Genomic DNA, 15,536 nt, shown 5'->3' on the forward strand with positions numbered 1-15,536 from the left:
ATGAGCTTATGTACACTGAATCTTAAGCGTGCTCCTTTGAAGCTTTAAATTATACTGGAGTCCAGCACTCCTGAATCAAAGTCCCAGGAGAATAATGCTCTATTTGTTGCTGATTTATGCTTATTCTCTTATTTGCTTCTGTCAGTTTTAAAAACAAAATTGAACTCTATAGTAAGAAATAGAGTACTCCTGATTTACGCTGAAGGAACTGAGTGTAAAATCAAGTGTATTAGATATAAATTAAAAATTACCAAAGGAAATATAAGATTTTTGCCTAATGACTACAGTAGTATCAAAATGTTGCTGCAACATCAGTTGTCTGCTCACACGCAGTGTTCAAAGCCTTATGACAGTGGTTTTCAAACCTGTGGTCCATGGACCCTGGGGGTCCACAGGCTATTCTAAGGCGTCTGCAAAAGATGACTATGATCAGTCAAAAGTATGTCAATACCTCCACTTACAATTCTATGGGATCCGCACCTCCATTCTACATTTTTTAGGAGTCCAAAAATAGAAAAAAGGGTTGAAAACCACTGCCTTATGACATTTCTGTTGAGAGATGCTCCACTGTTTTCTTTTAGGAGAAAGCCAAAGAAGAAGAACGAGAAAAACTGGGTGAAGATGAAGAAACGATCCCTCCTGACTACAGATTAATTGAAGCCAAGGTAATGTCTTGTAATGTGTTCCTTTGTCTTTGTTTACAGGTGTGTATGGATGTAGCTACAGCTGCAGTTCATATTTGAAATGACTTTGTTGCTTTGGGCACTACTTTAAATATTTAAAAAAATGTATTCATTAAGATGTATAATTCATCAGGGTATCTGAACATTAGGGAGTTTTTATGTAAAAATAAATTTTGGGCCTATGTAGCGTACTCTGTGGTACCCAAGTATGAGTAAAATTAGGTAATGTGAACTGGATTTCATTATTGCTTGTTTTAAAAGAACTCTGTTAAAATCAATTAGTTACATCTGGACAATGCCATTGGAGCAGATGGGTTTTTTACAAGTTTCATCGAGGACTGATACTGACAAGAAGACAGTTGGAAGTGTGTGACTAAGGCCTTCACAACTTTTGTTACTGAGTTGTTGCATGAGAAGGACCGTGGGTCCTGGAGTGACCATATAGGGCTCCACATTAGGCTTTTATTTATAAATTGAGAAAGAATCAACATGTGCAAGATTTTACTTTAAAATCCTGCAGCATTATTTGTCTTTGTGACTTCACTAGTAAATTGCAGAGGTTCTTGTTAGGTAAATTAGTTGTGTAAAATACCGTATTTTTCGGACCATAAGACGCACTTTTTTCCCCCCAAAAGTGGGGGGAAAACGAGGGTGCGTCTTATGGTCCAAAGGTGTGTGTCCCGGGGAGATGGGGCGGAGCTTGCCCACGGAGGCGGCGGAGCCCGAGCGGGACACCCGCCGCTTGTTTATGCCGTGTCCCGGGGAGACGGGGCGGAGCTTGCCCGTGGAGGCGGCGGAGCCCGAGCGGGACATCCGCCGCTTGTTTACATCGGAAGCCGGCGCCCGTGCTGGTGGCCGGGAGCCGGCAATAAAAATGGCCGGCCGGAACAGACGGGGCAGGAGTCCAAAGGAGGGACTCGCTGCCGCGGAGACTGAGGCTCCAGGAGGGGTGTGTAAAACTGGGTGCGTCTTATGGTCAGGTGCGTCTTATGGTCTGAAAAATACGGTATATATATGTAAAAAACACACGTGTATATATATATATACTATATATTATTTAACCATTGTTTATTACAACTACTGTTATCAAAGCCTTGTGTTTCATGGTCATAACATACTGTATTATTAACAGAGGGATGTTTTTTCCTTTCCCATTCTTTCAGGATAAAGATGGAAAACCACTTATGCCAAAACCTCAAGAAAAACCTGAGGTAAATAAGTAAAGGTTCAGACAGTCATTTACTATTCCATTTGGTATACATTAAGCAGGTAACAAAACATTTTCCAATCTGTGCTTTAAGAGTCATCTGTGATCTTCATGATCTGAGTAAGCAGCAGATTTTTAAAGGACAAAAGGGTTACATTTGTGATTTTGTTTCTTTTCAACTGCAGCCCATGAGTGAAAGTGATCTCCTTGATGCTTTGTCAGAGGGATTTTCCTGTTCTGCAGCAACAACTGTACAGTCTGCACCAATAACCACTTCAAAAGTAAGATATTTAAAAGCACTTGATTTACAGTTATTCAAATTAAGTAATTTGGGTTTTCTGTCAATTTTTTTTAACAATGAATTTTGAAAGAACAGAGACCCAGACTTTCCTAAATAATAAGAAAAAATCAGATTTGTTTGTTTGTTTTTACTTAAATGATTATGCTAGAACCTTAGCGATTACTTGGAAAAATCTCTGGGATAATAGGCATTGCAGTTTTTGCCTTTTGACTTTGAGGCCAGGATTTCACCTGGGAAATGTGTCTGGATTCCTTATGCCAGCTCAGTGCCATAATAAGCAGAGTTGGGCAAACGCTGTAGGGCGAAGGATGCAGTTCCAAGAGCGTGGGGTGGGGTGTGGTGCGGCACCTGTGGGTTTTGAGGTGGTTGGTGGTGAGGGGGCGGAGGGAGGCTGTCGCCTTTTCCATGCCAGGACCTCCTAAAAATAGTCCCTAGCTGCCAGCACCACTGTTGTTCTTAAAGCAGTAGCTGGGGACTCTTGAATATACCAGCATAGAAATGCTACCAGGGTGTGAACTTTGTGGAGTTTGAGAAGGGGGGAATTTGGTGTCCCTCCGAACTTGATGCTTTGGGGCAGGTGCTCCTTTTGCCCTCCCTTAGTTGTACTACTGGGTGTACTTAAGCAAGTTACTTCTGAAATATAGAATTTAGAGCACATAGACAAATTGAGAGACATTAAGGACTCTTATAAATAAAGTAAGTTGGACTGAAATAGGTATAATGTTATAAAATTGCAATCTTAAAGGACACTACCAGGAGGAAAAAAGTTGCCTACCATAGATCTGGGAGTTCCTATGCCATAAAGCTGGGATTTCCTGTGTTTGTTTTCTTTTTTTTAGTGCTGTTCACAGATCATCATGTTTCTTTTTATTTTAGGAAGCAACAGAGGTTAAAAAATCTTCTGCTGCACCTACTGAAGATGCTGTTTCCTTTACTGCGGCTTCTGCAGTGCACTCAGCTGCTCCTCAAGTAAGCAGTATGCAAGTTTTTAAATGATGAGGATATTTATGTTAAAACCAAATCAAGGAAGGGGTCTGATTGGAAAAGTTTTTAATCATGAAGCCTACTATAAAATTAAACTCTTTACCTTTTAAGACTGACTGGCTAGCAAGCTAATTTTTCTGTAGAAAATAATTCTAGTGTCTAGATGTTAGGTACAATTTCAGCTTCATGTCCCAAATTCGATTTTGATGTTACTAGAAGCTCCTTGTCAGCAACAAAAAATGGGGTGTAATTTCCAGAGTCATCTTCTGGTTCCTCAGAAAACCCGGAGGAAAACTTTACAGCTTAAGATCTATGAGCCAAGACGTGCATAAAGGAAGACCCAGTTATAGCCTCTAAATATGCCCCCCTTTCTATTGTGAGTCAGAAGAGATTTTATGATGGGTTTGTAACTAGCCTTGGCCGTAATAAGGACACACATTCATGTCTATTTTTGTAGCAGGTATATGCACCATAATAGGGTCTGTTACATCTAGCAGAATTTAGTTGACAGAGGGAGAAATGAGCTAGATGTGCATGGTGTATCCCTAAGGAACCATATGCTTGCTACCATTGCTAATATTAATAATTTATTATTTATTTATTTGGTGTGGCTTGTCTGAAACAAAATTGCAAGTGAAGGTTGAACTCCACTTTTCTGTTACAAGTAAAGGGAAAACTATTTTTGGCTTGGATACGAAGTGCTTTTGCACAAACTTCTCATCCTTTGTCAATTCAGGGGAAGCTCCCCCTTCTGTTTCAGTTTGCTGTTACAATGGCATGTGAGAGAACTATTTTGGCTTATGCCCGACTAAAAAAGATTAATGGGAGAAGTTAATGTTTCAGTGGCTAAAATCTATACAAGCAAGCAAATGACAGCACTTTCTGGAAAATAAAGTTTAAAACGTTAATGAGAAACTGTGCCCATGGAAACGTTCAGCTGGCACTTGCTTAGCAGCTGATTGTGACTTTGGTAAAATAATGTGGCTCCTGTTAGTAAAGTTAATTTTTTTCAAATTGTCACCAATAGACCAGTATCAATTGACTGCACAGTAAAAAAGACACTGACTGCACAGTAGCCCTGCATGGCAGAAGCATGACATGATGTTACTGCACAGTAGTCTTGGGCTATTGCGCTGTCAGCAACGTGAAAAAACTCATTCAGTGACACTACTATGCGGTAACTCTTGGTTAATGCGCACTCATTTAGTACTTGTATAAGTAAGTACTAAAACCATTCATGTGGTATAAGCAAGTACTAAATGACTGTGCAGTAATGACTGCCCAATAAGTGTCTCATGTAGACACTCTCAGTAACCCTTCGTGTGTTTTTGTTTCACTGAAGTTAACTTTGTTTGTGATATTATAAAAGCAGAATAGATTTTTCAGTGTTTGAAGAAGTTAACAAGCCCTGCTTTAGTAAAGTGTGGCAGCATATTTGTTTTCTGCAACATATTTTATTTTGCTAGGGTGGAAAGGAGCTAGACAAAGCCCTAGATCTCCTCTCTGATTCACTGGGACAAAGAGAACCTGACCCTGATGAAAACAAGCCCATCGTAGATAAAGTAAAGGTAATAAAAGATATTCTGAAACTTGCGGTGTCAAGAAAAAACTGGGACATCTGCTTATCTTGATACCTTTTTTATTGAAGTATTGCAATGTGTGTACATAGGAGAGAGAATGGTATATCATTTTCAGTCATGTGAATAGACTTTAAATTCTGCATGTTTTTATTCAAGCAGTTGCAGTTTAATTAATCACTTCATGTTATCTTTTAAACCTTTTACAGCCATTTCAACAACTGCCAGTACATTACAGCTTTCTTTTCCAGTCTTTGTTTCTAAAGTGACTTCTTCAGTTTTTTGGATGTTAAAGTGCATTTATTACTCCACAAAGAGGAAATCCATCAAGACGCTACTAAAGATGAAAATAAAAAAAAATCATGTATAGCTATTCCATTCTTGAATTTTGTTGCTGTTTTTACTGGTGGTGGGAGCAGGTGATCTTTCTTACTACTGATTCCTATTTTTTTCTTTAAGACTTTTCCCTTCCTTGTTGACCTGTTGAGTCTTTATTTTGTAATAATATTTTCCTAGCTATGTCTGCAAATATTCTATCCTATGGTGCTCCTCCTCCTCTTTTCCCCAATTGGCCAAAAGTGGTCAGGAGAGAACAATGGAAAATTCTGCTATATGCCAAGCCTGAAGAAAAAGTTGTATCTGTACATAACATTAACATAAACACCAGGGAAAGGTAAAGAGCAATCAAAATTAAAAGAACAGTCTTGACACAAGGACAAATGTGTATGAAGTAGCCATGAATAAATTTGGACCAGAAATAAGAATAAGCATCCTAACCATTAGAACAGTGAGATTATGAAACAGTCTACTTAGTGGGAGTAGTTGAGGAAAAGTAACTAGTTTTAAGACAGATCATAAGGAGTTCATCCAAAGGTTTATATAAATGTGGCCACCTGCCAGAGCAGGGGGTAGGACTTGGTGATCCAAAAGGTCCCTTCCACTTCTATGTTTTCATTGTGGTTCATGTGTGCTTAACTGCTGTACCACTTTTAAGACATAAAAGAAATGTTACCAGATTAGGTTTTCTGTCATTGTCACTAATATTTTGATTATAAATTTGCAGATGCTGAAGAACACATTCATATCTATTTCAAAGGTCATATTTGTATGCTATACACAGAAATTAGAACAACATTCAAAGATAACTGTAGACTTCTATTCACAGTACTTTGTTGAATGCACACTTCCATTTTACATATGGTATTCAGGAACCTGTGATGCCATATCCTCTTAAGCATATTTATGTTTATAAACAAAAAACCCTGTATCTGGCTACAGCCAGTTCAGGCTGCTTCCTGCTGAGAAAGAGAGGCTACTTTCACTTCATTGTGGTATTTGGCTGTTAAGAAGTGTTTTTATCCATTCTGATCATGTCCCAGGAGCAGCAGCCCAAAGCTACGGTATTGTAATATCAGCTTTTTGGTTTAAATGAGGGCAACCTGTGGATGGGTTCTAAAACAGAGGTATCAGATATGGAACTTTTATAAATGGGTATGATCCTGAAAGCAAAGCTGAAAACTTACTTTAAATAAGTAGTGTCTATCATCATGTTAGGCCTTTTTTACTTATTAAAATGGTGTATTTGTTGAGGGATAGCGGTTTTTAAAGCTTCAGGCACTAAGTGCAAGTTTCACAGTTAACCAGAAATGTAGCTGATTGTACTGATCCTGAAATTTGTAGCGTTTAAAAGTGCTGCTGTTCTCATACAGAAATATTTCACTTGAAACTGAAATACTGACTCTTAGGATCCTCCTAACTAATAAATTTTTGGTCCCAGGTTTCAATTCATGTGGGCTATGTATTACATGATATACTATTATACAAGCAACTGTAATGAATACCAGCTGTTGTAGTTAGATTCTACAGTAACAACGAAGGAATAGTAATGTTTGTTTCATGTTTATAGGAAAAGGCTAAATCTGAACACACAGACAAACTTGGAGAAAGAGATGATACAATTCCTCCTGAGTATAGAGCGCTTTTGGACTCAAATGAACAGGTATGTAGAACAGATACTTCACAGCTTTTTGCTTGTTTGTTTTGAACTTGCCCTTGACTGTCTTAATACAAGTTTATGTATATATGGGTCAGCTTCCCCTTGTAATTGAATAATGTGAGTAAACATTGGAGATAATTGAGTAAGTTGTCTGTGACTAACAAACAACACGGTGTATATACTCAGAAGGTAATTAAAATGGGAGATCCCTGAGATTGCAGGGCATCTCACATTAACACGATAAACAGATTATAAAGTGCCTTACAGTAGAAATTAAGTGACTAGAGACAGCTCAGTGCCTTAATTGTTGCAAATGTGTATCTTTTAAATGATGACCTGTGTAAAGCCTATTTTATTTTTCCAGTTTATCACTTCAAAGTAAAGATTCACTGGTTTGCATTTATTCTATATATCTTCTTCCTTTAAAGGGTAAACCAGTAAAACCAATGTCAAAAGAGGACTTGGAACCAAAAGAACCAAAGGTAAAAGTCATTACTGTTTTGTTCTGCATTGACCCCATCCTGACTGTGCTCATAACTGAATGCTGATCTGAGCAATGTTATCTTTCATTTTAAGGCATTGTACGGTTCAAATCTCTTTAAATGCTACTGAATAGATGAAGAAATATTGATAGTGAAGTCCTCCAAATGCATAGTACTTTATAGTATACATGTAACAGACATATACAATAGGTCTGTGCGACACGGCTAGTATTCAATTTGGATTTGGCTGGTTTGGGGGGACAGTGATTCAATTCAGCTGAATCTGATTTGGCTGCTGCTCAATCAGCCAAATCTCCAAACCACACAGGCCCCATCCCCTGCCCACTCTTGATGGCTGCCCAGCCTGCCCCAGCTCCTGGCTCTTTGAAAAAAAGCCCACACTCACCAGCTGCCGCCTGGCTAGGGGGCGATCCTTGCTGCCCCCCCACTGTCCCACACCATGTGGGGGACTCCACTATGAGCCCCCTGACCCCTGCCAGTGAGTGCGGGGGTTTTGTTTTGTTTTTTTAAAATGCTGGGAGCTGGGGCAGGCAGGGCAGCCATGGGGGGGCTGGGAGAGCGGGTAGCGGTTGGGGCATCGTGGCAGAGCCCCCCACGCAGGTGGGGCAGTAGGGAGTAGTGAGGATCGACCCCTTCCTCCCCTCCCCCGCAGCGCTCTGTGAGCAGGGGCTTTTTTCAAACAACCAGGAGCTGGGGCCGGCAGGGAAGCCATGGCGGAGGTTGGGAGAGTGGTCAGGGAGCACTCGGGGGGGCTGGGAGAGCAGGCAGGGGATGGGACCTAGCAGGGGTCCCCCCATGGTCTCCTCTTCCAGTCCCCACTCCCCTGCCCCTCACCAGCATGGAGTCCAGGTCCAGCTCCCTGCTGCAGCCAATGGGGACTGCCCGAATTGCCAAAGCTCTCTGAATCTTTTCTGAATCGATTCAGAGAACTTCAAATTGATTCAGACCTTTTCATTGGTCCCCTGATTTGATTCAGATTCAGAGATCCAGCCAACGAATTGGGCTGAATCTCCTTCGAATCGAATCAGGACCCGAAGCTGCACACAGCCCTAGTGCATGATCCCAAAAACCCAGTGTTCAAAGGTTTTAACATTCTTTGCTCCAAAGTTATGAAATTTACAGGCTCAATGTTGCCTGTGCAGTCTGGAACCTGGAATGGAAACAGCACTATCAGCTCCATGTATAACAAATATATAGGGCCCAAGATTTAAAAAAATGGACCATTTAAAATTGATTTACAGACTTACATATGTAACTTGATTTTCAAAAAGTTCCAAGCAGTTAACTCCTGCTGACTTCAAAATAGCGTCACTTTTTTGGATATCTTCCAGCAACTGTACCAGGTGAATCGTATGGCTGGGGGGAGGACTGACTCTTCCATTCCTGCAGCAGGCAGAATATAACCCACAACGACTTTGTCTTCATTAATTTGGGATTTATTTTCACTCCCAGTTTAATTCTGACTCATTTTGGGATGGGAACAGACTCATGGAACTGTTACTGTGCTTTGGCTGCTCCACAGTAAGGTCTGTAGAGGTGTACAACTTCTATAATATGTCTGGCCATACAGACTACCACCAGGTTGCTTTAAATATAGTTCTTTTTTAAAATGTTGGCACAGGATTACAGGTTGTAGCATTTACTTGGGAACAGAACTGTGCTGTCTAAAAATATAGTTGTGGACTGTGCAAGTGTGACTTGTTTGTCTTGATTTTGCTATATTTGATAGTTTTAGAATCCTTTGAATTCTTTGCTTTCCATACTTTGAGTGATGGTAATTTTGTTGCAGAAGCCTGCAGATGATTCTGCAGCTATTGATGCGCTATCAGGGGACTTTGATGTCTGCTCAAAACCACCTGCCAAACTACAACACTCAGAGGTAGGACATTCTCTCACTAGGGACTTATAAAATTATCTGTTTTGCATGTGGGTTTTTGTCCTTTTTTGTATTGGTTTTATCTGGCTTTTAGAAATACTTCTTCTGTTCTTTTATTTGGCAATGTGTAATTTTAAAGGGCAATATCAAGATATAGTACTAGCCTGATTATATATCTGGTTAAAAAATATCCAGAAAGGTGCAAATGTTGTTAAGTTTAACCTCTTTGGAGAAAGAAGGAAGATTGGCAAGAAGTAAGAGCAGAACTGTATGGGCCCTTAGAGGCATCTGCACTTCAGTAATTTAATGAAGGACGGTGATGGGGGCATTGGCCTTGGGTGTCAACCCTGGAGGGGCACAAAAATTACCATATCCAGTGACGCTGTCCCATGTGGCACTGCTGTCCTAGCCACTCACCTATCACATTGTGCCTCTAACCTTGATTCAGAAGGAGCTAGAGGAACTGCGCAAGAGGTAGTTTTGAGAGGGGTAGACATGCTCAGAGCAGTGAGAGAAGGAGGGAATTTCATTAGTAATATTTGTATAGGTTGGGTGGAGAAAAATGTCCTCAGAAGACAGAGAGCAGTTTCGTTTTTATTGCTGCAAGCACTGCTGTGACATAGCTATAAGTTATGGCACAAAAGAGAGGCTGTTTTCTTAGAGGCGTGGAAGAATGCAAGTGACGGGATTTAATTTAATTTGCCATTCAGAAAAAAGCAGTCAAATAGTACTTCCTTCCTGCTTCCCCTCCTCCACCTACCTACCCAGTGTTGCTATCATAAACTGTGCCCACAAAACTTATCTAAGACACACTCTGTGAACTATTATTTAAAAACCTGATACAGTTCGAAATGGTTGAGCTTTGTAACTAGAGCCCCCTGCGACAGTTGAGTGGCTATAAGTGCTAAGATTCCCGAACTGTTAGGATTTCTTGAAGTTCTCAGTGCTAGCTAAGTGAGTCTTCATGACTTCAGTGCTTACCATATGTCCTTTGCTCCTATTTGTAATGATGAGGGGAAGGCAGCAAATAACTTCTTCAAGCTCCCTTGTCCAGTACTAAAAGAAACCCTTAATTTAGAGCAGTGGTTTTCAGTCTTTTTGACCTCAAGGTAACCCCTTCATAACTTTTATGAATTGAGTGGCACCCTATCTAATTTATATTACAGTGCTTACTTCCTTGCAAAGGGGATGTGCTGTGGGTGTGGGGGATCATTCAGATGGGAACAATCTTGAGCCTGCGTTTATCTCTTTATCTGCTTATCTCCTCACAACTTGCTTATCTTCATATACCTCGTAGCACCCTTCCAAGGACCTGGCAGCACCCCCGGGTACCCTGGCACCCTTGTTGGGAATCGCTGGTTTAGAGTCTCAACTGAGTGGGTGGATGCCTCATTCTGCACTGACTTGATGTAGCTGAACCACTGTCTCCCTGCCCTGCTGCTGACTTCATGCCAGTTCTTCCCTGCCTCACTGCTGGCTACCGAATAAAATGCCTCTGCTGCTTGTTTCTAGCCTTGTGATCCAACTGGAAACTGGCAGCAGTGGAGAGGTGCCATATTAGGAGCATGACAGGACAGGCACTCCCAGGCAGGAAGAGTAAAGTAGAGTCAGAACTCTGTCTTTTGAATTCTGGCCCAGCCTGGTGTCTACTCATATATAACTGTTGTTCCATTCTGTTTATAAGAAATGCTCAGCTAAACTGAAGAGGATAAACAAATGCAGTTCCCTGATAGGAAGGTATTACTATTTCCAAAAATCCCCTCTGACTAAATCAACTTTACATTTTTCTGTTTAGTCATTCATGAGATGCATAGTATTTAACTATATCCTTTACAGCACTGGGGGTCATTTCCACACCACTGTAAGAGAATGAACAGTAGATTTTTCTTTGCTGTAATAGTTCAGCCTGCAACTTTGCTGATTACAATTAAGTGGAAATATATTCCTGAACTATAAATCCTTATTTATTAATTCTCATCACTACTTGACAGTACATCCTGTTTGTTTCCTCTTCATAAACCCTTTTTTTCCTCTTTCCAGCAAAAGAACTGTTGGTTGGTTTTTAGACTCCCTCAGAATCTCTTAGCAGTTGGTGGCAATATTTTCATGACCGTGTTCCCAGGATCATCTAGCCTGACCCATTTAACCACAGTTTCTCTTATTAGAATATCTAAACAAACAGCACAAGTGCTGTACAGTTATAACTTATTCACTGATGGATGAAGGGCCAGAGGATTGTGGCTCTGCTCCCTATGCTTTCTGCTACCATGAGGCTCCCCTGCACTAAACCAGGATGAGGCCCAAAAATGTTCACCTCCATTTGCCTCATCAAGAAGGCAACTTACTTTTTTCTCTATTTGTTTCTGCTTTCAGGAGTCCAGGATAAGTTATCATTGATTCCCTGATATTTGGAGTGAGGTGGGTGGGGAGGAGGATGCCTCTTCTCATCTGATCAATTTGTAATTGTGGCTTTTTTTTTTCTTTTGAGTGTAGGACAAAAGTGGAAAGAAACCTGCGACCACGAAAACCACCACAAAAGATGGCGGGAAACCTAGAGATACCCAAAAGGTAGAAACCAGTTATAATGTGCACAGTACTGAGTTGCTGTATTATACGAATGTGGAAATGGGGAATTTGAATTTAGATTCATTATGTCTGGACTCTAGAATTTGGGTGGTGGGTTATGAAATAGTAGATCCAACCTGATCTGTTTCTGTAAGTATGTATGAGCGAGATGTACTCACTTGTATCCGGGTTTGTTGTTGTTATGCCTTAGTCTAAAAGTGTCCATTCGTAGAAGGTTAAATCTCCTGTAGCAGACCAGGTGGATGTGGTCTGTGAGTGTCATTCCTCATGACAGCCAGGTTCCTCACCCTTGCCTTCTGTGCTCTTTAAGACTCTGCCCTGCTTTACATCTCTGTCCTTGTCTGTCATTGACCCCTTATCTCATCACTTCATATTTTCACTTGTTATTCCACTCTTTTTTCCATTTCTGTCTTGGAATTTCTCTTGCCTTCTGTATTCAGTCTCATTATTTTCCTTTATCATATCCCTCTTAAGACAAACTACTTCTAGGTCCTTTGATGATCCTGTGCTATAACTTTCAAATCAGACTGCCATAAGTAAATGCAGTAACTGTTTTGGAAAACAGGTCTAAGTTGACAGATGAAATGGCTGCAATGCAAAATTCTCAGTTCTGAAAAGGAACACAAAATGCCTTCCAGACACGGTTTCCTCTTCTTTCCTTTTTGGTCACACATGTTTTAATAAATCAAATTTATAAAAGCCCTCCTTGTATGTAAATATATATTCAAAATGAATCTAGTGAAGAAAAAATAATTACTTATGAAATGTGTGTCTAGAACTGGAAATGTTCGCTTTGTTTCCATCCCCCATCCCTTCCTGCAGATAGCTCCCGAGGTGGGGCAGGGCTGAGCTGCATCAGCCCAGCTCCAGTTGAAACAGATTAACTCTAGGGAACATAAGGCGCTCCAAAGTGGAGCACCTTCAACTGATCCTGCATTTGATGAAGATTAATTAGTTGCATGATCTGCTACTTTAAGAGCACTCTGTAGCCATGCATGTGTGCCATGGCACAGCTATAGAGTGCTTTTAGGGGGCCGAGCATGCAACATATGTAACTTCTGTCTGCACTCAGAGACGATGGGGAAGTCAGGCAAAGATGCTGAAGTAAAATATGAAATGTGAAAAAGGAGAAATGAACGCAAAAGAAATTGTTATATGATCAACAATTTTAGCCTTTTTTTTTCTTCCTATTCCTGCTGACAGAATTTGCCTCAGATGCAGATCATTTAGAAGCTGGCATTATCACTGTCAGAGTGCTTTGGTGTTTAATGCAAAATGGTTAACTACAGCTAATTCATGTGTTGGACTTTTTCCCCCATTTAGGCGAAGGAGCAGTCCTCCAGCGGAAAATCTGAGAGACAAAAAACAAGCTAAACGTTAACATTATTGGGTGAGATTTTCTTTTTAACCAAGCCTCTTAAGAATGATTGCTAATGAGTCAAAAACCTAATTGGAACCAAAATCTAGTTCACAAGAAAGCAAACACCATTTAAAAGACTCAACATTAGAAGATTCTAGACAAAATAGGTCTGATGGTTCTTTTAGTTCATGCACAAATTCAGAGCTGCTTGCTGCACTTAATTTTGTAGAGCTATGTCTAGTTTAATTTTAAATAGTTCAAGTCATGATACTTCTCCTGCTAGCCTTCTGAAACCATTTTGACTAATTAAGATCAATCACAAAATAAAAGATATTCAGTCTAAACTGTTGCTGTCTGAATCTTTTTATTCCTACAGTTTGTACCATTGTGCATTATTTTTTCCTTGTTAATTTACATCCTTAAAATGTGTGGGAATTATATGAACTCTTAGTCATTCTTTAATTATATGGTGGGTATTTATAACTATTCCCTCAAAACATAGTTCCTCAAATTCCTAATCATGTTTGTTGCTTCTCTTCAACCTGTTTGACTTTGTGGTGTTTGTTTGCCCAGAAGCAAGCACAATATTTTGTATGTAGGCCACATAGAGTAAAATCTCCATATAAGGCTTTGGTCAAACTTCAGTGGAGCCAGGATTTCTCCAAAAAATGTTTCACTATTTCTGCATCTGCAGGACTGCATTACTTGGACTTCTATTGCAGTATTATATTGCAAATGTTCATACCTAAATCACTCCGGTATTACTTCTTCTCAGGTTTATTTCTCTCACTGAACACGTGTTTTGTATTATTCTCCTTAGATAAATTAGTGTATGTTTTTCCAAGTTGAATTTGTTTTTGTCATAGTTCACTGAATTTTTCTTTTCTGGATTTTCTCTTTCAGGTTATTGGCATATAGTGTAAAAAGTCATCTGTCTGCTGGTGAATAATGACTCCTGAAGAACAAAAGCTGATGCAAATGTATGCATTTATTTTAGGTGGTTTTGTACAGTGGCATTTGTTGGAGGTTTTACACACATTTTTTTCCAGGAATGGTTTCAATTTTTGTTTGTTTTCCTAGCCAATCATTTTATTATACCTTTTGAAACTTTATTGGGGGGTAATTTTCTTCAGTTCTGAGAGGGAAAGGATGCTTTATATTTGTAAGAAATATATTTCATATGACCTTAATAGCAATGCCAAAAAAGTCTGCAAACTTTTGCACATAATCTCCACATAGTGCCCGTAATCTCAGAAGAGTTTTCTAGATATGCGCTAATGTTTGTAACATTGCAACGAATGCAGTTGGGCATTCTGGAATGTAATGGGTGTTTTTGGTTATCGTCAGCCTTCTTAAGCTGGCTGTATAATGTATATCCTTGAGCAAATTACTGATGAGAAATCATAGGTCATCCGTAGGTATATAAAGGATGACAGATTGAAAGATGCATCATCTCATCATGGGCTTCTGCTAATAAATTATCTACATCTTGAACAACGGCTGTACTGCAGCTTAAAAAAATATCAAACATTGCAACAAGCACCTACATTGTTATCCTCTTTTTGTATCAAGACTTTCCTGAACAAAGATCTTAATGCAACTCACCTTGCACTCAGGGCTATATCTTACTACAAGATAGGGAAAGGAGGCCCAGGAGACTCAGCAAGGGTTAAATGAATTGGAATTTGAGATTACCACAAGTGCACTTCTGCAATGGCACCCAGTTTCTACTTCTCTTTTTCTCCATCAGCACTCCAAAAGTGACCACAGGAGCAAACCATAAGATAATGCTACATGGAGTGGCATTAATTTTCATGAACTAGATATTGTAGGGCCTTCAGGGAAACGGGTAGCAAAGAGCAGCTGGACTTCAGTACCTGTGCTGCAGAGCTGAAGCTGACAGTGTCCTGTGGTCTGTGGATGTGCTGAATTCCCCAGTTTCTCTTGGTTTCTCCCTTTGTTCCTCATGGCAGAGGGAAACGTAGTACTACATGTCTGGTTCTTACTCACACTGAGTAACTCGTATGAAGAGTCTCAATGACTTATGTGGATGGAGTGAGATAATGGTAGAGGCAGCATTAGTAAACGATATGAAAATCTGGTTCTGAGTACCTAGTGTTCCAGACAGCCTTCACCCAGAGATTTAATATGGAGGATCATCAGAATTCTGGCTGTACTTGACAGCCTGTATTAAGAGCTTGTGCCACTAATAAAGTTTTTAAAATGGATTACTGTGCATGTCCTATCTTTTTCCTACTTATAACTACGTATTCTCTGAATGACCCTCTAAAGACAACAGAAGTGTGCACTAGAAATCATTCAAGAGCAAACCTCTGCAATATAACTCTGTAATATGCAAAAAGCAGGTGGAATGCTATGTATAAAATCAGTAAAATATTTGTTATTTGGTGTCTTGAACATCCAGTATATTCAAATTAATTCAGAGATATAGTTATAACTTTT

The 15,536-nt window shown here is 39.8% G+C and overlaps 1 protein-coding gene across 7 annotated transcripts in view; it reads left to right on the forward strand.

Annotated features, from left to right (window-relative positions):
• CAST (calpastatin) overlaps positions 1-15,301 on the forward strand; it is an 89,851-nt gene extending 74,550 nt beyond the window's left edge. For 6 of the 7 annotated variants that reach the window (XM_090038309.1, XM_090038308.1, XM_090038312.1 and 3 more), the window contains 11 exons: positions 582-665; positions 1,847-1,894; positions 2,076-2,171; positions 3,068-3,160; positions 4,642-4,743; positions 6,659-6,751; positions 7,177-7,230; positions 9,041-9,130; positions 11,616-11,695; positions 13,037-13,103; positions 13,977-15,301. In XM_090038309.1, the coding sequence (XP_089894435.1) occupies positions 582-665; positions 1,847-1,894; positions 2,076-2,171; positions 3,068-3,160; positions 4,642-4,743; positions 6,659-6,751; positions 7,177-7,230; positions 9,041-9,130; positions 11,616-11,695; positions 13,037-13,094 (798 nt within the window). In that variant the 3' untranslated portion in view covers positions 13,095-13,103; positions 13,977-15,301. The remainder of the gene's footprint in view (positions 1-581; positions 666-1,846; positions 1,895-2,075; positions 2,172-3,067; positions 3,161-4,641; positions 4,744-6,658; positions 6,752-7,176; positions 7,231-9,040; positions 9,131-11,615; positions 11,696-13,036; positions 13,104-13,976) is intronic. The other variant, XM_090038310.1, reaches the window with a different exon arrangement.
• Positions 15,302-15,536: the final 235 nt, after the last annotated feature.

The sequence above is a fragment of the Crocodylus siamensis genome, chromosome 3 (assembly GCF_052110815.1).
Source record: "Crocodylus siamensis isolate JL-2025a chromosome 3, ASM5211081v1, whole genome shotgun sequence".
NCBI classification, from domain to species: domain Eukaryota; kingdom Metazoa; phylum Chordata; order Crocodylia; family Crocodylidae; genus Crocodylus; species Crocodylus siamensis.